Source organism: Hyposmocoma kahamanoa, unplaced genomic scaffold (assembly GCF_003589595.1).
Source record: "Hyposmocoma kahamanoa isolate Upper Pololo Valley unplaced genomic scaffold, ASM358959v1 236, whole genome shotgun sequence".
NCBI lineage: Eukaryota > Metazoa > Arthropoda > Insecta > Lepidoptera > Cosmopterigidae > Hyposmocoma > Hyposmocoma kahamanoa.
Genome location: NW_020653753.1, coordinates 382,819 through 404,925, shown reverse-complemented (window position 1 = coordinate 404,925; position 22,107 = coordinate 382,819). Strand labels below are relative to the sequence as shown.

General features: G+C 36.8%; 1 protein-coding gene across 1 annotated transcript; it reads left to right on the top strand.

Moving 5' to 3' along the window:
• The first annotated feature begins 250 nt into the window (after nt 1-250).
• LOC113228679 (ubiquitin carboxyl-terminal hydrolase 43) lies at nt 251-18,797 on the top strand. The gene is made up of 14 exons (XM_026462034.1): nt 251-601; nt 1,290-1,481; nt 3,444-3,578; nt 6,266-6,400; nt 6,667-6,770; nt 8,085-8,205; nt 8,315-8,462; nt 10,092-10,238; nt 10,507-10,691; nt 11,457-11,563; nt 12,312-12,449; nt 14,375-14,470; nt 14,545-15,602; nt 16,537-18,797. The coding sequence occupies exons 1-14, from the start codon at nt 266-268 to the stop codon at nt 16,575-16,577; spliced, it is 2,943 nt and encodes a 980-aa protein (XP_026317819.1). The 5' UTR covers nt 251-265; the 3' UTR covers nt 16,578-18,797.
• Nucleotides 18,798-22,107: the final 3,310 nt, after the last annotated feature.

The following is a 22,107-nucleotide window of genomic DNA, read 5'->3' as shown; positions in this document are numbered from 1 at the left end:
TAAGGATATTTTTTTAGAGTTCGAGTTTTATATGTGCAAAAGAGATAGATAGTTAATACTTCCATTGGATGATTAAGTGCTTTGTCTCTTTTGCTAGTTACAAATGACGTAAAAACCGTACAAAAAGTGTTTTAACCATAGGCAAACGTGTTCATGGATAAAAAAAATCAAAATGGCGCATACGTCAGTGACATATCAATGTTTTCCACTTTAATTCTTTTATTATAATCTAAATAAATGTGAAATAAGTTCAGACTCGACAATCATGTCTACTAATAATTTATCATCAGTTCTAAAATCGTGTTCAGAGAGTGAGTTAATCAATGAGGTATCTGAAACTAATATGACACCAAAGCAAGTTGAAGGTTCTCGCCTCAAACGTACTTTTACACTGCCTCGCAATCCTTTTGGGACAATTAAGCCTAGTTCGAGTAAGAATAAGAGCGTTGAAAATGATGGTAAGCCGACTAGTGCAAGTTCTGCATCAGTGGAACCTCACAGAGAGGATGGTGTTATAGAAAGGAAGTTGTTTAGAAGGCCATCATGGAAACGGTTTCTGAATAAAATTGCTCAGCACATGAGCACCGTCAATGTGTCTGGGGTAAGTATTGCAGCAATATTGCATCATCTATGCATACATTCCCTAATTTACTATTGAAATCTAATTAGAAAAACAACAACATGTTTTCTGTCAACAACATCATACTTCCATGTTAATTACTCATTTCCGTGGAAAGCTTGTTGAATAATAAATTTGTAAACAGTAATACATCATTTTGCACTAATATACAATAATATTATTATACTTGCCTTACTATAAATACTAATTTTTGAAAATAAATAGCCTAATCCTAACTTAGTTCAAAATATTAATGAACAATATAAGTAGACTAATCGACTGTTGAAAAATTAAACATACTGTTTAATATTTATGATAGAAAGAATAGTTTCATCACTATGTCTTATCCTCTTTTTGTGTTTGTTACTGACAATATGATATGCAGCAATGTACAGAAAATCTGTAATAAAAATAACGCACACATTCAACATAGCCCTGCACTAGGGAAACCCTGTGTTGCGGGTGCTATGGACACACACATAGACAACCACAAATTACACCCAAACTCTTGAGAGAAATAAATGTAGGCCGTACAAATATTTCTCCCAGCCCGGGAATCAAACCTGGGACTGTTCGGCCACAGAGGTAGTAATAGGTTTATGTGACACATTTTATGTTTCTTTACTTATTATAACTATGTATGTTATAAATTTTAAAAAATTACTTTTAGGTGAAATCTGCACCTGTGATATTAAATGGTGACCGAGTGCCATGCAGTGGTGATCCACCATGGCCTCCTGGGACCACTCCGGCAGCTACTGGGATCAAAAACCATGGGAACACTTGTTATATGAACGCAGTCCTTCAGTGCCTTTCCCATACGGATGTTATTGCTGAGTATTTTGTTTTAGACCTTTATAAGGTAAGGTTTTTCTTTTAATTTAACATTGTTTTACTTTCAACAATAAAATTATGGCCAGGAAAACCTGCAGGAGAGTGATCAAGTCTTCGTGAGTCATGTGAGATCACTAGAATGTATTAGGGGTTAAAGTATGAAATTGCCGTTTCGCACTGAAAAATTAAAACAATTTTTTTTAAGATTAAATATATTTGTTTAATCAAAGTTTTTTCCCTTGTTGTCTATACATTTCTGCCATGTAATCGGAAGGTCATTTAAACCTTTGCGATAGAAGTCTGGAGACCTGGACTCCACAGCTGTGTGAAGGGATTTTTGTACTGCTTCCTCGGAATTTTATTTCCATACAAAAAAAAATCAAATTGCGGGAAAAATGGTAGTCGGTCGGGGCGAGGTCCGACGAATATGTAGGATGATGGATAATTTATATCTGCAGGTCCTGTAGTAGTAAAACTGTTTCTCAAGCAGTGTGAGGTGTTGCGTTATCATAGAGCAATAATGGTGAAGCTGTTTTGCTGCGAGTTCCGTCGTCATTATTCAAACGCCATATGTCATATTGTGGGTATGCTAACATTAAACCATGACGTTTCGTGGTAGTTTGATACGGATCGGCTTCCATCATTACCTTCAATTCAACGTTATTTACATTTGCCGGCGTTTGCCGTATTTGCGTATACCGTATCCTCTCCAAATACAGCATTGACAGTTTCTGCTACGTTAACTCCATGTGGAAATTCGTATTCGAAAATTAGGTACTCAGATTTTCGCTGTATCTGTCTTCACGTTAAAAGCTGAATGTAAAAACAATTGAAAGTCGAACAATCAAATATCATGTTTTTAAGTTAAGCATGTTTTAATTTTCGCGTGAAAAACGTTTCACTCTGAAATCGGACACCATACAGGTTTAATTTTAATTTAAAGTGGCCAGTAAAATAAATCGGCAATTTCATATTTAAACCCCTATTATTAGGATGGCACTGGCTGTCCTACATTACTGGATAACAGCAGGTTGGGATTATGCGACTTGTTCGTCCCGTCACTTGAATAAAAAAAAAGCTTTTTCACATACTGTGACCTGAAAGCCTTCGTTTATGGCCTTAGTTTCTGTGCACCATGGAACACTAATTACACTACAAGTCGGAAATGACTTATGGGATTGAAGTTACTTAATATCAGTTTATTTCCAGCAAAAATTGCCAATGCAAATAAATTTGGTGTTACACATTATTTGCATGCCATTTAATTGATGTTCATTTGCTATAGTGGGTCTATGATTAAATAAACCTTGATAGTCAATGTCATACTGCAATGTTGTACCTATTTTCATGATGTGTTGACTGTTTTTTAGCTAACGGAACTAAAATACATACTTTACAGTATTTTAAATGTATAGAGTACTTTTACTAGTTATCATTTGTCTTAATTTATGAGTACGTTTTTCACATTGGTGAATAATCTTTTAATGACTTGCTTACTGGACTAAAGTGGAGTAGGGCACTCAAATGTTGCTGGTTAATTGTTATTACACACTGAGCGTTATGGTTTGCTCTTGTGGCATAAGTAGATAAATATCCTCTCCTCCATTGGTCATAATACTGGATATCCATAATATTATTTATTACATTATATCAAAGTAATTTATATATCCTTCTGTTCAGTAACTGTCATACAGGTATGACAGAACATATTTAGGAATGAGTAAGACATATAATCTTAATTTTAATAACTGAGCATTCTTGACTAATTTTATGTACCTATACTTTTGTTATTTTTTATATAATGCAATTAATGAGATTGACATAAGTTGCAGTTCAAGATGTGACATGCTAAAAAGATCATTTGTTACCATACAAAATTTGCCCAATATCAGTACAATACTTAGCAAGGAGAGAATTGATTTGTTAACTGCCTTTTTGTAGTCTCATTTTTGTTGTGTAATAATGAAGTTAGTTAAATTATTTGTTCTAGGTGGATCTACAAAAGAGAAATAAAATTAATTCAAAGAAGTACGGCACCCGAGGTGAAGTAACTGAACAGTTGGCAGCTCTTTTGAAAGCGCTTTGGGCTTGTCACTATACACCTGATATGAGCACATCTTTTAAGGTATTATTGATAGTTTTTTTTTTCTATAATATTTGACAATATTAGCATTTCAAGTGCAGTGAGTTCTGAGTGGAATGGTCCATTGATGAGGCGCTGATATTTTTTCTAGCTTGCATCAATTGAAGAACTTATGCATCAACCTATGTAGATTCTGATATGTATATTCTGGAATTACTCAGAGCGCTTGCACTATCTGTACAAGCTCTTTATCTGGAGGAAATATTTGCGATTCTGTTGTGCAAAGTAATTGAAAAACAAATTAATAACAAGTATCGGCCTCTCTTTTCGTTCTCTATGAGAATGGGTCAAGGACAATTGCCGCAAGCGAATCGTGTCCCCTGCAAGACGCGAAATTATATCTCTGGCTAGTTTAGACAACCATAAATGGGTCACTATTACAGGCTACTGCCTATAGAGGATATTAGAATTTCAGATTCAGTACTGTACATGATTTTGTATGTTTGTTAGAGTTTAAGATATGGTATAGATATGGTAGAAAAAAAATACAGTTGCTTCTTGCAAATTCTGTTTGAAAAAGTATGTTTTGAAAGTTTATACCAATCTCACTGAGATCACATTTCACGCACTGTGGTCATTAGAATGTGAGTCTGCATTAACATCTGTTCATGTGTTCACATTTTTATGATAACTGTTATGATTGATATGATAATTTTTGCTAGAATTTGCAACTTGTGATTTTTATATTAGTTATAATTTTTTCCATGTTAGGGAAGCCTCACTTATTGGCACTTAAGTCATAACATAACACACAAATGATGCAGAAATGACTTCACCTACTCAAGTAGCATTTCCATTGCAATGCAATTGCAAAAAAAAACAGTTCAAATTCAGTTAGGTGTTTGGTTGGACTGTGTACAACAGGCCACCACCCAATCAGTATTTGGCAGCAGTCGCACCTACTGCATTCAAACTGCTTTCAAGAACTACTTGTGTGACTTCAAACCAAACGTTTGCGTTTTATCTCTACAGATACCAGGAAAAATGAATATTCAATTCAAAAAGTATCTTTGTTTCACCTATCCAAGCAGTAATATAAGGCTTATTGCGTTTCGGTTTTGAAGGATAAGCGCCCAGTTACACGATAAAAGTTTTCGCGAGGGCGCCGCGCGGCAACCGCCCAGTTACCACGCCTTCATCTACATTAATGGCGAATCTGAATTCTATTTACTAGGCAACAAAATTCTTCTGAATAATACAAACGCGCGGTCGCCGCGCGGGCCGCCGCGTAGACTAAATTCAAGCCAGTCTCGCCCGCGTGCCCGGTACGGTCACTAAAGTTAAAACGTAAAAGCTAAATAAATAAAGCATATTTTGCCATGACAGTTAGACGCACGCGCTCGGCGACCACGCGGGGTGTGCGCGATGAAGATTGGTATCGAATAAATGCGCCCTAAGGGTGCTGGTGAAATTTTATGAGTTCATGGGACTTGTCAACTTGTGACCCAGGATGTCAGGAGCATCTTTGTGATTTAAAGCTCTGAGTGGCACTCCGACTGTTATGGGCAGGCGTGTCGTTTCCCACCAGGCGCACGACTTGTTCGTCCTGTCAATTGGTATCATAAAAAAAGGTTGTCAAAAGCTGTGTTTATTGTTTAAAAAATCTTTATTAAATTCAAAAACATACTTTATTGCGCAACATTGGAAATTAGCTCTAACTACTTAAAATTTCGTAACTGGGGGGTCTTATTGTTTTAAGCAATAGGTACTAACCAATGTACTATAATTTTGGTATAAGCTGTCAAGTCGGGTTAAATATTAAACACTACCCAATTTTTAAGTGCCTTACTTTAAGGGTGGGGCGTAGCACCTAGTTAGGGGATAATTTCAAAAAGATTTTTCTGATGTTATCAATAGTAACTGTTCACCAATGCATTGGAAGATGCCTTCAAGTTACTGAACTGGAAAGGACTCGGCATCAACATCAATGTCGAGTACATCACTCACCTTCGATTCGCTGACGATATCGTGGTCATGGCAGAATCGTTGGAAGAGCTTGGCACCATGCTCGGTGACCTGATATTACCATCGATTTGAGCATACGTAAAGTAAATTTAGTTTAAGTTTGGTGCATTTTTCTTTTTTTACAAATAAGAAAAGTACAGTAGATTTAATTGTACTTAAATAAGTCCGTCGATTAATAAATTTAGTGACTGGTTAACACCAGTCACTACTTCTGGACGATATGTAATTGAATCACAACAATATTCAAATTATTATTATTATGGTGGCTACATTCAGGACCTATGCAGTCCTTCATCACTGCGACCATTAAGTACTCTATCGTGATCACTATTAATTACAATTTGGAGCCAAGGTCATCAGTGTTAAAGAATTGTAGGCTTTCCTGGCTTCGACTGTTTTGATCTCCTCTGGTTGCTAGAGGTTCTCTACAGTGTGTAGTACTGTGGGCTTTTTTTAGTTGTCAGGGCTTTTGTATGCTCAAAACCCAAATCCAGATGTTCTGGGAGACATGTGCTGTCTGTCCCTAATCAGGATCAGCCTAGCTTCTTCCGGCTCATCAACATTATTCATAAGGAGTTATAAAAGTTTGATAGTTATAAATTAAAATGAAATCTGTAAATTTTTTTTTATTGATAATGAAAGAATTTCTACATGACACTGTTTTCTCACAAATATTAATTCAGAACTGGTTTTAATAATTTCAGGGGGCAGTTGAAAGGCACGGCACACAATATAGAGGTAATAGTCAACATGACGCACAGGAATTCCTATTTTGGCTGCTAGATAAAGTGCACGAAGATTTGAATACGGCAACTAAGAAGAAATATAAAACTATCAAGGTAGGTTTGGAATGTCCTATGACAGGCATTGCTATCTTTAAAAAGAGTCTTTTGTCTCCTGTTCATCTATGAAACAAATAAACAATTTTTTTCCAAGAGAATATTATGTAAGTCAAGATAATGTTTGCATAAGAAATGCGCAATACAAAACCTGATAAAATACAATCAACAAAAAAATCAATAATGCATCAATATAATATTCTTTTTCATGTTTGTCTGTTTGATGATGTCTAGCTATTTTTATTCTTAACTGTTATTTTTTTCAGAACACCTGCGGGAAACCAGACGAGGTAGTGGCAGCAGAAACATTAGCAAACCATGCCCGAAGGAACAGTTCATTTGTGCAGGCAGTTTTTCAAGCACAATACAGGTATATTAGTTTTTAATAAATTATTATTACCGAACACACTTTTCGTCTCTTATAATCAAGAATTAAAGATCGGTAGCAATAAGTAATAACCTTTAGTAGCAGTAGAGCTCCTTGTGAAAGAATTCGTCCAGAGACGTACTGCCACCTTACCTATTTCTGCTGCCAAGCAGTAATGTGAGCATTCTGTCAGCAGTAATGTCTGCGTTCCGGTTTGGAAGGGTAAGGGTGTCGGTGAAATTACAGGCAGACGGAACTTGTTAACTTATGTCTTAGGGTGACGGGCACAGTGGCAGTGTCCCTAAAATCTTTGCGATTAAAAGCTGCAATTGTTATGGGTAGGCGTGTCGCTTACTATCAGGCGCACGACTCGTTTTTCGTCGCGTCATTTGGTATTATAAAAAAAAACCTTGCGGTAGCTGGTCCCTCTCTTGGCAATATCAGTATCAGAGTAATACGAAATCCAGTCACATTAATGTGTATCAATGAATTAACAGAAGACCTAAACTAAATGTTATTTCTATAGTATAAATCATAATTAAATGTACAAAATTACATTTTGTACATTTAATTATTATATTTATAAATTATATATTATATTATATTATTATAAATTACATTTTGTACATTACAAGTACGATAACCGATCAAAAAAATAGTTGGTAATTTCCTATTTTTCACAGTAGTAAATGATTAGAACTCTTTTCAAACTGTCATCCGATTAAACTTAGACCTATTCACAATTTGCAATTTAAATTTTTACTTAGTTTCGTTTAGTGCATTAATTATAATAAAAGACTGTAGTTAAGATAGTAAATAATTTTATGGCACTGGTAACTATCACGATCAAAAACATTTTTTGTGCAGCCATGTTTTCGTGTTACAGATGTCATTCGTGCTTCTTTTCTGGAACTTGAATGTTTTCTGAGATAATGATTTTTTTTAAATTATTGTATGTAGTTAGTAACATTTTGTTTATTGTTATATTTTGTAATAGATAATTAATATTGTAGAAAATGAAAGCCTCTTCCAATTCCGTTAAATATTTAAGGTTTAGCACACCTGCATTGACACTTTGACAATAACATTTCATGACATTTCTTTGTCAAAATTTTGGACACTAATTATGATTCACACTATAGTGGTTATTATTTTTGGTACAAAGATCGAACAAACACAAAGAATAATTCCTACGATACGATCCGAACCAGTGTCGGTTGCCTCACCGTGGCTACTATAAGACCAACTGAATTAGTGATCGAGTTAGCAGATTTTACGAAATTTTCTTTCAATAAATGTTCATTCATGGCTTTTCAGGTCAGCGCTAACTTGTGCGAAGTGCGAACGAACGTCATGCACCTTCGACCCGTTCCATTGCGTTAGCGTGCAGCTACCCTCGCGGCAGGCGCCTGCGCAACCGTCGCCATTGCCCGTCAATGTGAGTGCTCCCTCAACAAAACGCTATATTGCATAGTATACTACGGATCGCTAGTATTTAATGGCTGACGCTATAGCATAATCACTTGTTGATAAATGAATTCTTTCAGGTGGTATACGTGAACCAGCAGCCGCGTCAAGTGCGCATCGGCGTCGAACTCGCGCCCAATTCGACGATGGACGATCTTAGAACAACTCTACATACTGACACCGGCATCGATCGCGAACATATCATACTAGCTGAGATAAATGAGACAGGTATCTTATCAGCATTTTTTTTTTCATATACAATTCTATTATACTTAATCAAAGTCAAATAATCTTTATTTCATAGGTAAGCAAATTACACTTAAAATCGTCGTACTGATTAAACTCTACTGCTTATTCGTAAGGCAGATTCTCCTGAGAAGAATGAGCAAGAAACTCTAAGGGTTGCTCTTTGCAAAATACATTTATCATTACAATATTTAATTGAAACATGTTAGACGACACTACCCGCAAGGAATTGAAGTAGTTGAACCTCCCTAAAATATGAATGTTTTCTTGATATGGACATACCCATTTCGTAATCAATGTGTATAAAAAAATTCCTGGTTATTTTCTAAATAGCCCAAAATATAGGTAATGTTATGTTTATTTTTTAAATGGTTAAAATATTGAAAGACCTAAGCATCTCTTTTTTTTATAAAAAATAAGTTCGCATTTGACCTCCATCTCACCTGATGGAATGTGACGATGAGGTCGAGGATGTAGCATGCACACCTAAATAATGCCTATTCACTGTCGCCTTGAAAATGTCCAAGTTATAGCGTTCGGAGAACAAATCTGCAGGCAGGGAATTCCACTCCCGAGCCACTCGTCATACACGAGAACGCTTCGTGCTAATTCGGGGAATATCTACAATATAGGGGTGGAACCCCCGTCCACGTCTAGTCTCCCGATGTTGGAAAGGAATGCCAAGCTTCTTAGCTGCATTTTTGGCCATGGATTCAATGTAACTGCCGAAGTTCAGATTGGATGATAGGTCCATTCCTAGTAGGTGAAGACGGGCGGCTATCGGTATGGATATATCACGAAAAGTCAGAGTCAGGTGAAAGGGACTCCGTTTAGTGAAGAAAAAAACCTATAGAACAACTACAATATTATTTTTTGAGACAAGAATTTGTAGGAAATAATATACTTTGTCGCCAATGTACTCAAATTGCACAAACAATGTACTTATTTTATATTTTGTATGAAAAACAACTTTATTAAATTTGACCAACTTCGGCTGTCTCGATTTTGTTCATTGCGTGCAATGAAATCTTCCTTTTATGAAGCTGAGTCTATCAGCATAAAAAAAGTCAGTTTTATTCATTTTGTATGAACTACATTTTCTGAAATGCGACCAACTTCTGCTGTCTCGATTTTTTTGGTCCCGTACAATGAAATGATCCCTTCATGAAAGTAAGTCGTTCAGCATTAAAAAAAAATTATAGACAAAAAACAGGTTATGCTTGACCAAAAAATTTATATGCCAAAATTGTTTTCACAACAAAAGAATTTATTATATATACATATGATACAGTTTCCTTGTATCTTCTATGGTTTCGGATTTCCCCATGCTGTCCCATTAAATCAAAAACTGCATAATACGCATATGTAAATATAATCGTTCCGAAAAGTCCCGGGATTACTATAAGGGTATGTCCATGTTATCTTTAGTTTAGCTAAATCAACTCCTTCATTTCCGATAACTGATAATTATATAGTATTTGATATGTCCCTACTATCCCTATTTAACATTTAAATTCAACCTTGACCTAGAGCGATTATCCGAAAAAATCGCTAAAAGAATTCAACTAGCAACATATGTTTTATAACTAGATTTTCATATTTATAATTCAGGCTGGTGCGTGGCTCGCGGTGGCTGGGAGATGGCGGGAATGGATTTTGGCGCGCTATACTGCGTGGAGGCGCCGCCTCTACTGCAGACACCCACCACACCTTACCTGCTGCTACTCTGGGTCAACCTGCTCGACGGAGAGAGATTCGGTAACTATTCTCTACGTTACATTCTTAATGACCTGGCTGATTGTGGCAGTGATCAAGTTATACTATAGATTTCATGAGGGCAAACCTTTCTTGATTCTTCCGGATTGTTTTAGGCACTACAATTTTATTTTATTTTTTATTTTTATTGGATAAGGTACAGCAATAGATTACAGATCATAATTTACAATAGATCCACACTATTTGTAACGCTTCTTTTTCTAATCCATTGAACAACTTAATCTTATTGTGAAAATCACTTTACTCACAGGTTCGCCATATGCGATGCAAGTGCCCCGCGAGATTTCGTACGAGGACCTGCAGAAGCTGATGCTGAAGGAAATGTGCCAAATCGTGGCTGAGCGGGTGTTAGAGAACGCACAAGGGAGCGAAATTTTCCGCGCGCGCATTGCCGAAACGCATCGGCCCAGAGATCCCGCTTATTTGTTACCAGAGGTAAAACATTACTTTTACCATGAGCTATTAATTCATACAAATTAACTATAGTACATATTTAAAAGTATAGATGGCAACACTTGGATAAAATATAGAGAAAAAAATATTAAATCTCGAAAATTGAGATATGTCTAATCTGTCCTAATTATGAAGTATTAAATGTAAAAAAGAAATTCATCACATTTTAGAAATGTTCGATTAAAAAGTAAAATTCATTTACAACTATGATAATTGGTGAAAACTGTAGCTAAACTGTCGGTGAAAGGATGACATCGAAGGTTCCTCAATAATGTATATTTTTGATTTGTTAGTTTGCAAGAAATTGTGTAGGTGGCATTTCTTTGAATTTGTTCTCGAAACGAAATAATGTTTTAGCACGAATTTTATTTTAAAATATCAAAAGTACAGATTCAACTACTTTGTGATTTTATTGTACATATAATCAATGCCTGAACAAGAGCAATAACCTTGACAAAAAATTTCTAACTGCCATCTGTTGGTCTTTTCGAACATAATTACAATCGCATCGCGGGTTTACTCGGTATCATCCAACCATCTATTGACTTATATGCTGTTGATAGATACGCTGATCAAAACAAGCGTCCGAGTAAGCATATTTTAGAGTGCGACATTTCTTTGTATGAGATTGGGTATCTATACTAGTATAGTATTATATTATCTGTGCTTTACTTTAGTTGAATTCTCACTTTCAAACAAACACAAACAACAACAAGAAACAGTTGCTTAAATTTTGTATTATTTCAGTTACCACATCCGTTGTTCGCGTTAGACGTAGAGCAAGCTCTATGCGCGCACGAAAAATATCCCCACCTTCGGCTCGAATTGCTTTGGGACCCTGCACATAGGGACAGGTAATGTATTACGTTCTCTAATTAATTAGACACGGAAACTAAATTATTTGCACGGCACGACTACAAGGCGATGGCCGAGCTTGATTTGATCGTTAGCGTATCGTAAATTTGACAAGCGAACCTTACAAGGCTTTAGTCTTTTTTATACCAAGTGATGGGATGAACAAGTCGTCCGCATTGTGGCTTTTAAATTTAAATTAAGTTTTTTGTCGAAAATGACGTCTAAGCCGCAGTTCAACAATTTTGTTAACAGCTAATTTCGCACAATTAGTTATGCAATTTTTCCGGATCTAGTATAACATTATATTAATAATCATCTAAAAAAAATAGAATGACCATACTTGATATTATGTAAATTATATAAGTAAAGTCTGTGTAGATAAATTATTATTTATGTGTATAATGTTTATATAAACATTATATAGTGACCATGGGGTTTGTGCCTGATTGTAAGCTACACGCCTGTCCATAACAGTTGCAGTGCCACTCAGAGCTTTAAATCGCAAAGATCTTAGGGGCGCTGCCTCTGCGCCCGCCACCCTGAGACATAAGTTGACAGCTCTCAAGTTCCTGTAATTTTACCAGCTCCCTTAACTTTCAAAACCGAAACGCAATAATGCCCACATTACTGCTTGGCGGTAAAAAGAAGTGGCAGTAAGTCACTGGCCGAACTCTTTCACACGGAGTTGTGCTGCTACTAGTGTGCACGGTGAAGTACATGTTATCACAGTTCGTTGAATGGTTGCAGTATTATCCGGTCGGCGCAGGAGTCGTGCGAGGTGCACGTGTCGGCCGCGTCGTCCAGCTGCGCGGCGCCGCTCACGCTGCACGCCTGTCTAGCGCACTATACACGCGCCGAAAGGCTCGCCCAGGAAGACGCCTGGAGGTAACTGGCTGCCTCTTCCTCATCACGTCACTTCTAGCCACGCGTGTCGATAGAGAGCTAATAGCTGGCACTCTGTTGAGACTCAATGCCGTTGCAACTAGATTTTAGGTTACTTTCTCAAACTCGTTTCTTAAAGCAAAAGCATACAAATTTTGCAGGCTGATATATAATATCACATCATATCACATTTCCTTCATATTCACACACTGGCTTTTACCTATTCTTAAAGTTATGCATCCAAATTAACACCCGTGATAAGAAATTTAAAATATATAGAAAGTTTTGCCATCTCCTGAATAATCACTCTTTATCACGGATTTATATATTTCATAAACTGGATCGCGCACTTCGATATACCAATATTACAAATTTACACCTTATTGGGTTATGTTAAGGTATATTTTGAGTAAAAGTAAAAAACCGAGTCACGTGAGATAGCTCGAAGCAGTGGTCTGTCCTTGTCTAACAAGTTGCCAACGCTAAATAAAATCATCTTAGGTAGTATCTAGTCTATTAACTTTTTTAAATTTTGCTTAAATAAAATTAGCTTAAAGGTAATATGCTTTTAGTGTAATAATACAAAAAAATATATATGAACAATAAAACCTTCTGTTATTAAGTAGCATATCAAATAAGTATTATGAAAACTAATTTGTATTATGAAATAATATTAGTAGTTTTGGTCATCCATAAGCGGCCACATTTTCTGTAAAAATTAAAAAGTTACAAAAAATATTTCTGGCTGAAACATGACTGAACACCCTATTAGAAAGAGACGCATTACTACTTTGAAGCCTCTCACTCGGCTCGTTTTGTGCGGTGCAGTTTAATATACGAGTTCGTGCTCTTTATAAGATACGTGTTTGAGAAAGTAAGGCATCGAAATATTATCATAATTGCAATGTAATCTCAGAGGAGTCCCCATGGAATTATAACGACCGCTGGTTGCATTGACTAACAATTATATGGACGTCGGGTCCGCGCTACACAGAGCGTCATTCACGCTTTAGTCTTCGTTTGTTCGACTGACAGCGAAGCAAGCAAAATTAGACACTGTACTGCGATGACATTACAATTTAAATTCAACATTTTAGCTTTTTCATATTCCTTTACATGTCACTATGTTTAAATAGGTTCACTTGGGACATTTTTTTCGTGGTTTGTGTATTAGACCCGTCGTCCATTTATTTGTAAGTCAATAGCTGGTTGCAAATAAATTAGCAGACTTGTAGTAGACGAGTATGACATTTTGTAATCAGTCGCGTTGTACAAATCTGAGTATTATGGCCACTAGTCTTTAAGTTCGATGTTTAATATTTACGCCCTGGTATTGTACCTTACTCCTTTTTGACGATCTCGGTAGCCCAGAGAATAGCACTGTAGGTGCTATCTTTCATTTCACATAGCATGGGTACAGTGACGTTTGAGATTTCAAATTTAGTGTAGTGATAAAAAATCGAATAAAAAAACCGATTTAAATATCTTATCGCAATAATTTGTAACGTAAAATGAATACTTTTAGAGAATAATTTAAGAACGAATAATAAACAAAATGAAAAGGATTCAAGTTACAAATAAGAAACCAACAACAACCAAACAAAAACGCGGCAACAAAGTATAAGATCAACAGCTACGAAACGAAATTTGAGCAATTAGACCTAAAACGTGACACAAAACTGAAAACAAAAGTATACTACCAGCATTCAAGGTGTATGCACTCATATTGACGCGAGAGACAATAACGGGTTCCATTTATCGATTCTATAGTGTAAATCTCAATGAACAAATATTCCGTTTTACGCATTTTCTATCTACTTAATATACTGTAATGTTTTCTTTAAATTACGTCTGCTGCTTGATTAACTGTTATGAAAAAACAGTTATGTGAAGAACAGTGACATAAATAAAATCCTTTTTTTTTACAGATGTCCCCAATGCCAAAGATATATGCCTGTGGTTAAAACTCTTGGGCTGTGGTCACTTCCAGACGTCTTAGTTATACACTTGAAGAGATTTCGACAGTAAGTATATTAACAAATAGTGGGACTCCATAAAACAATATGTGGAAGCATATTCAACTTATTATTTATTTCAGACAAGCGAAAGGGCGCACGAGCACGAAATTAACGGCAATGGTCGAATTTCCACTAAATGATTTCGATATGACGCCTCATCTCGTCAGAAGAAACACGTCCGTAGCAGAGTCACCCAGTCACTCCCGTTCACCACGAAGGAGGCTATCAAAAACACCCTCGCACAACCCCCACGACAACATGTACGATCTCTACGCGATATGTTATCACCACGGCGATGATTTAGAAACGGGCCATTACACGGCAGCTTGCAAAAACCCTTACGACGGACACTGGTACAAATTCGACGATTCCAGAGTCACACCAGTGGATGACGAAAACGCATACAGTGAACTAGTTAACAATTCTGCTTATATGTTGTTTTATCGACGTAAGAAACCTTTAGTGACCCATCCGTGTTCTACTAACGATCAAAACGGGCATTGGGCGCTGCGTATGCCGAAGCTATTGCGACGGCCGAGCGAAACTTTGAACGAATTGACAGAAGTGAAAGAGGAGAATATTGAAGATGCCAAAATCGAATCTGTTACCAATGAAATAGACACCGAATCCGATGTCACTGCGACCCATAGCCCATCGCTTTCGAGAAGAAGTGTAGCGAGCCTGCCTGACGACAATATGACGGATATTACAAATCATGTCAATCAGAACCAGGTCACGACCCTGATACATAACACAGCGTCAATTATCCAATCACCAACGTTACAAAGGCCGCTACTTATTGAAGTAAATGGAAATCAAACGATAAACGAAACGAGCGAAAACGACAATGAAATTTGCGGGGCCAACGAGCCTTATATTCATAAAGACGTGCATGTCAATCCTAAGATGACGCCTGTAGACTCTAGGCGGCCTAGATCCGTGGACTACCCTTCTAGATCGAACGCGCCGACCACTAGAGATGCGAATAGAAACTACGAGAGTTCCCCGTTGGTAGCTAGTATTAACGGCGTCGAATATCATCCCACCACTGAAGATATTATGTTGTCTATGTTTCAAGAATCCAAGTTTGTGGTCCCGCGGCACACGAGTCATATCACTGGGGAACCTCATAGAGCTGGTAAGTATTTTTTTGTCTCAATTGAATTCAAATACGATACACCCTACCAATGTTAAGGCAGGTGTTAATTAGCTCTCAATATTTTTAAAACTGGTACATATATTCGTTTTGTATGGCTTTTGTACAGGTTGACCAATTTATCTGTAATATGGACTTTAAACGGAACTAACGCTACCATGAAACTTAAGATAGTTACCCCAAATGAATTATCTTTGGGTTACTGCATAATTTGGCTACGTTCCGAATCGCACTGACAGCGCTGTTAGCGCTGACATCGATTACAAGGCGTTCCGAAACAGTTATCGCGATTATGACAGTTGTATGATTTTAATGATTCGGAACGCAAATTCTCATGCTAACAGCGCTAACGCACAAACATAACCTCACTTTCGCTTTGTTTTGTTACTGCATTGGTGATATTTTTTTATTATTACTGTAACAATTATTAAAATGATGAACCCTAAAGCTAAACAAACAAACAAACAAACAAATAAACAAAATAAAAATATTTACTTCTTCGCGCGCAATTGAAAACGTTGAAACGTCACTTTTGACAGAACGATTACAACGATCACAACGATCTTGTGGGCAACGTTAGCGCAAGATGGCGCATGTAATGACGTAATCCGTGACGTGTCGCTGTCGGTCAAGAGGTTGTCGTTAGCGCCCTAACACTGATTCGGTACGCTTTTATGGGCGCTGTGAGCGCTGATGGCGCGATTCGGAATGCAACCTTTGTTTACTCTAGCACGACAGCTCAGATGGAGAGGGCGATCTATATTAATACTTAGATATATACGGAATTCGGAACTCGAAAATATACAATTTTTTGAGCTATTGGCTTAATCTTAGTTCCATAACTTATTGAGTGAGCTCTGTTCTGTTTATTATTGTTGTTTTGTGGCTTTGTCTTATCAACATTGAATGTTTGCAGGCGAAAAGTCTTCCGTTTGGAAAACTCGAATATCCACATGATAGCCGTCGAAGCCTCAAGAAAGCACGCAATTCTACATACGTAGTGTACACAAAACACAAGATCTGACAGTTCCCATTAGTTAACAGTTACTTTCGGTATGTTTTTCTTGTTGTAAAGGTTGAGAAGATGTTTACCCTTGCTAAGTTGCGGAGTTCTAAAGAATAAGTTTTCAGGAAAATTGACGCCAACAGCTAAGATAGCGCCGCTTTTCGGGGTCCAAAATATTATTTTCAGCCTTTGAGTTCATTATTATTATGTGAAATGGATAGAGGCTTATTAGTATAGTTTACTGTGTTATTTATTCTACGAATTCGTAACGTATATTTCCAAAAATGTCTTCAATCTTTTCTAAATATAATACATGGCCAATGTGGATTGTGTTAAGGTCTAATAATGTTAGTTCATGCATAATTATCAACACGTACTTCTTTGTTTGAATTTTATTATTTTATTGTTTGCATATTAAAGTTGCGTACCAAAGATCGGTTGAAAACATGATACTCATTTGGAGGAGGTAAATGGCAGGAATTAATGTAGTGGATGTTTTTTGTATACTTCCTATTTATTTTCTCTGCCTTCTCTACGATATTGACAAATCTGTAATATAATGAATGCATTATAGTGGTGTACATTGTTGAATGGATTTGCAAATTACGTTAAAACTGTAGATAACATCGTATTTAGTACGAAGGTAGCTAGCGGGCGTAATAATCAAATTTTTCATACAAATACCACACTTGTGCCTTGGCCCTAGAGATGTTGTGATTTTAATAAATTAAAAAAAATGCAGTTGCTGACGTAAGAATTATTGTAAGGCAAAGGAATATGAAAAATCTTTCACACTAAGCGCAGTGCTGTTTTCTAAAGTCCACGCTTAAGAACTTATGGGGTTTTACGGAAGTTGATGATTACATTGTTCATAATAACTATGCTATTTGATATTATATTCTTTTCTCTTATCAGTTCGCCACATCAAAGTTTATTTAGTTCTAAGGTTTAATATTCGGTTGAAGTTACTCTGTGTCATTCTTATATGAATTATGGATGTTTTTTAAAACATGTACAATGTCAAAACATAGTAGCCGTACTTAACTAATCAATTAAAGGTTTTCTTTAACCGTTTAGATGTATGGATAGTATTAGAAGTGACATTTTGTCGCGTTAACAGGCAGGGAGTGGACTTCGGAGCTTGGACTTTAGAAAACAGTCATGAAGTAATGTGTATTTCTTAATTTTGATACGTTAAGTATTGTACAGATTTTACGTTTGGATTATAATTATGACCGGTGTCATAATGTCTTGTGTTTGCTTATATTAAATGCCACTTACACTGAAAATATGCCTTCGGTGTAAGTCGCAATTAATACTTGTTATAAATGCCACTTACACTAAAATCATGTTGCAAGGTATGAATGTGATTTATACTTTGATAATTTGTGAAATAATGTATATATTGTCCTTGGTAGTATGTTTTTTACCTGATGAAAATGATTTTATAAGAGATAATATAATATTTTGATTTACCACCTTGTAAATATTGGTAAATTTATTTTCGTTAGTTTATGCACCGGACTTGTATGTGATTTTTTAAATATTTATATTGATTTCTTTTTTTTTGTAAAAGACAATTATTATAGTGTAAGTTCACAGTGATTATTTAAGTGGCCTAAATTAAATGATATAACCATTTGTAACGGTGATTTTTCGAAGATTTGCAAGAGCAAGTAACCAGCTTATATTCCAATTCGCTTACAGTTGAAAATGATAACGATCTTTGCAGACAGGTATGGATTGTTGGCAAGCGATAAAAGTAAAATGTCATTGCAGCAACATTTAGCATTTAACAGCAGTTTTAGGTCTACCAGAAGCTTTCTCAAACGAGAAAATCGTTATTTGATATTATTTGGAGAAACTTCTTGATAATATAAGTTTTAAGACTCGCAGTGCATTGAAACTCCCGATACATGTAAATTTGTTAGCTGTATTTAAAATAATTATATTAATAAGTAAGTGCATTACACAATGTGAGTCAAACAACGTAGCAACCAACATGATCATAGTTTTACGAAAATGGCACCTTAAGACTTTTTTCTTTGTTTTTGATAATTCCAAAATTAACTTATAAAATGAACATTTTTGCAGTTATCACCTTAGGAATTATGAATTGTTGTGATTTTTATTACTATAATTCTCCAACTGCAAAAGTTATCATTTTATAGGTAAACCTTGGATAAAATATCAAAACGAACGAAAAAATATTCTGGTGCCATTTTCGCAAAACTATAACTATGATCATGTTAGGTGAAACGTTATTGCTTATCAGCATCCACTATTGATTGTCATGTAATTACGAGTCTCTTATAATTCGTTTCTGTATTAATACATGGGTATGAGTATATGTATGTATGCATAAGCGTGTCGAAGTATGACGTCGATGGAGCAAATCGATAGGGAAATTTGTGTAGACAATAAAATTAATTATCAAAAGTGTTCAATCGTAATAACCAATCGGAAATGTTAAATTGGGGATAATATAGAGGTGTTTTGTAAGGATTGCAATGTGATTTCTTTATATCGTATCAGGAAGTTCTGATTGACTTATAGTACCTTGTATTTTAACTACTTCTAACCCAACACTGCTGTTGCGAATGTAGGTTTCACTACAAAGTACTCAAAATTCTAAGTAGTTTGTAGTTGAATTACAAGCTTACTTGTTACCTTTGTAAAATGTATTCTGTAATTACAAGTTACTTAGGCCCACATTGCCGGTGACGTCGTCTACACAATGCTACCGGACCAGTAGCCTGTCTGTAAAAGCCTTAACGAGCGGTGTATAAACATGAATTAATGGCTTTTTAATTTTATTTTATTGTATTTGGTCAATAAAATAAAATGCGAAGAGTTTACAATTTAATAGAGGAAAAACGTTCTATCGTTTTTGAACCGAAATTATTTGCCCAAATACAATTATTAAAAAAATGGACCAGAGATCCATCTTTGCTCAAAAAATCTTCGAAATACGTCAATTTGGTTACTGCCACAATGATAAACTTATATACTCGGGAAAGTAGGTACACGTACTTTAAGAAGATGGCTGGCTCTATACTTTATTTAATTTTAAACATATTGTTTATGTACTATTAGTTTTCGGAGTAGCACGGCCGGTAAGGTGTCGCAGCTAGTAGATTTAAAATTTTGTGATTAAACTAACGGATTAAATCAAAGTGAAAATGTATGTAGAATATTGTTTATATTCAATATTTTTATTTTAGAGTTTCATTTTGCTTTGATCCGCAAAATTATGTATTATTATTAAAGGAATCATGTTTGAAAAGTTAACAGAGAAAGTTGACTAAAGTTGAATATTTTAGAAGTAAAAAAAATATTTCGCAACAAAATAATAAGGTAATTTCAAATTATCGAAGTCAATAAGGGAGAGCTTAGCTTCCCTTCTCTGTTAACGGGCCGTACATCTCCAAAATTTGTATTATGTTCGTTGTTTTAATTTAAAGATATTTATTTTAATCTCACCACGTTATGCTAAAATATAAGTGTTATGTACACATTTATTTTGTTTTATTGTAACATTTCTGCCGCGTTTGTAATAATGTGTTGGCGTGGACTTTTTTAACACTAAGTTAAACTCGCTGTACGTGAGGCGCACTATAAGTTTCCGGAATGAATAAGGAAAAAATACTATAAATGGTCAGAAATGAATTTATTGTTTCGATCGACCAGAATGTCCAGAACGCGCCATACTTGGTACTTGGTATAACGGGCTGGTATCCGCAACTCGACGTCAAGGCGGCTATTTTGCGTGTGGTGGGTGCAGGGTCCTACTCGTGCCACTCAAGCTCCTCCAGGAATCTCAGCAGCCTCCTCGGTTTGCTGAAGACTTCGGGGAGGGACCTTGGCACTCCAAGGTACTTCGCCCTGTAGTTGTGATACCTAAATTGAAAAGGTGTTTATTGTATGGACCATGACCCGTTAGGGCGACAGTTAGAGTGCGAAGCTCTTGCCTTTTAAGTTTAATTAATATTCGAGATAGGCTGGCATTGAGCGTTGGGAGTGCTTCCCTCGTCTGTCTACAAACCGTAAGGGTGGTCCATGTATTATTATGTGAACATTTTGTGCCTTTGTGTATAGTTGTTCTGGACTATTGGTAGGGGAGGGACACTATGGGTTCTGGTCCCACGGGATCTGTTCTGGCTAGTTCATCTGCTGCGTCATTGGCACGTGTCGTTGTGTCCTTTAATCCACTGTAGAGTTACATGGTTTTGTATGCATACCTCCATGAGTACTTGATGACATTCGAAAATGAGCCCGGAGTTTATGTCATAGCTGTTCCGTGCTTGAAGTAATGACATACTATCGGAGAGTATTCGAATGGAGTAATTCTTTACTCTTCTCGCTATGATTGCTTCTGCTGCCAACCTGATGCCCATGCATTCAGCCTGGAGTACTGTGTTGTGGTCACCAAGCGGTGTTGATATCCTGATATATAGATAGATATCCTGTCTTCTGAGAATACCCCAGTACCTGTTCCTGAATTTGTTTTAGATCCATCAGTGAAGACTGACCTCTCTGGGGTTCAGTCCTTCGTTGGGATCTTCAAACAATTGTATCTTGTATTTTTTGTCAAAGATGTATTGTTTTGGGATCCTATCCACAGCCGCCTCCAGTAGCGGTTCCTCATTGACAGTCTTATAAAGGATTTCTGTATGTGGGATCCTCATGTGCTTCCAAAGGCCGGCTCTGTTTAGACGTACTGCTGTTGACGCCGCTTCTTGTCTGATGAGCAGTGGGAGGGGTCGCAGGTCCAGCATCGCTTCGAGGGCTGCAGTTGGAGTTGTCCTCATGCAGCCGGTCGTCGCCATGCAAGCGGCACTATACCTTTATTAAGGATTTGAAGGTAAGTTGTGAATAAGTATTCTGTTACGTTCTTACCTCTATCCTTTGCGAATTCCATGCCCCACGACGGATGGTGGGCGTTGGAGTCAGTAGCCACGATGATATTCTGGCCGTTCTACTCGCAGTAGTTGATTAGCTGTACCATTTCCTGCGGTGGTGGCACATCAGTCTCCGCCTTATAGACAGAGGCGAGCACCACTTCGGGCAGGCCCGTGGCCGCGTCAGCTAAAAGCTTTACGGTACACAGGTCTCTGGAACAGAATTCATTTAGTGGCAGTACATGTAAGTTATTAGAGTAATATATGCAAGTTCTAGGTTTATTTGAGATGGTAGTCGATAATAGCCTGACCTCTCAGATGTGAGAGTCCATTTATTTGGCTACGGGCACTAATCCACGGTTCCTGGATTAGCGCCATGGCTGTGTTGTTAGCCTCCAGCTACTTCCGGAGCTGAACCGTTGCGGCCTGGCTGTGGTGGAGGTTGCTCTGGACGATGTGAGGTTTACTGAGCGAGGGGGAAACCGCCATCAGAAGATAGCAGCTCCTCGTCCACGTCCTGGCTCAGTCGGATGTCTCCCATCCCCAACATGCACTCGTCATCCCTGCTGGTCGCCACCGG

Coding starts and splice junctions, on each gene's coding strand:
- LOC113228679 (XM_026462034.1), top strand. CDS start 266: ATGTCTACTAATAATTTATCATCAGTTCTAAAATCGTGTTCAGAGAGT. Junction 6,401..6,666: donor AGAAATATAAAACTATCAAG/GTAGGTTTGGAA, acceptor TATTTTTTTCAG/AACACCTGCGGGAAACCAGA. Junction 15,603..16,536: donor TGGGGAACCTCATAGAGCTG/GTAAGTATTTTT, acceptor GAATGTTTGCAG/GCGAAAAGTCTTCCGTTTGG.